This window comes from Myotis brandtii, unplaced genomic scaffold (genome assembly GCF_000412655.1).
Source record: "Myotis brandtii unplaced genomic scaffold, ASM41265v1 C41645084, whole genome shotgun sequence".
Taxonomy (NCBI): domain Eukaryota; kingdom Metazoa; phylum Chordata; class Mammalia; order Chiroptera; family Vespertilionidae; genus Myotis; species Myotis brandtii.
In genome coordinates, this window is record NW_005304948.1 from 1 (window position 1) to 755 (window position 755).

At 45.8% G+C, this 755-nt stretch overlaps 1 protein-coding gene across 1 annotated transcript; it reads right to left on the minus strand.

The window, feature by feature from the left end:
* Window positions 1–8: 8 nt before the first annotated feature.
* Window positions 9–554, minus strand: LOC106725541 (olfactory receptor 2D2-like; the record flags this gene model as incomplete). Its single annotated transcript, XM_014537027.1, has 1 exon — window positions 9–554. A coding segment is annotated over exon 1 (546 nt), but the record flags the coding sequence as incomplete, so codon positions are not given.
* Between the last annotated feature and the right edge of the window lie 201 nt (window positions 555–755).

Consider the following 755-nt stretch of genomic DNA (forward strand, 5'->3'; position numbering starts at 1 on the left):
AACAGTGCAGGTGCCTCACAAAAGAAATGAGCAATACTATTGCTGCCTCTGTAGGGTAGCCTTAGGGTGAAGGTGGCATCCACCACAGATACCAGAATGCCACTGGCCCATGATCCCGCAGCTAGCTGGACACACACCTTCCAAGTCATGATGGTGGGGTAATGCATAGGCTTACAGATGGCCACATACCGGTCATAGGACATCACTGCCAGAAGGGCACACTGTGTACCCCCCAAAATCAAGAAGAATAGAAGCTGAGCTGCACAACGTGTGAATGAAATGACTTTTTTCCTGGATAGCAGGTGGACTAGGGCCTGGGGAACGATGTTGGTAGAGAAACAGAGGTCAGCCAGAGATAAATTGCAGAGAAAAAAATACATGGGTGTGTGAAGCCGGGAGTCAACCTGAACAAGGGTCAGGAGAAGCACATTTCCAAGCACAGTGACCAGATAGACACCCAGGAATAAGATGAAGAGCAGCTGCTGGGTGTGCGGGTTGTCAGAGAGTCCCAGGAGGAAGAATTCTGTCACCTGTGTCTGATTTGTCTGTCTCATGGTTTGTCTCCTTTTTCAGTACCAAGTCACTACACGCTAAACATAGATGTGTGTCACCTATAAAATTATGTAAGTCAGAGTTGGTGTGTGTAACCTATAAAATATATAATTAAATGTTGCCTCCAATCACTACCAACCATTTCAAGAATCCCCTTTATAAGGCTTTTAGAAGATGGTCATGCTGCTTTACTTGGAACATTT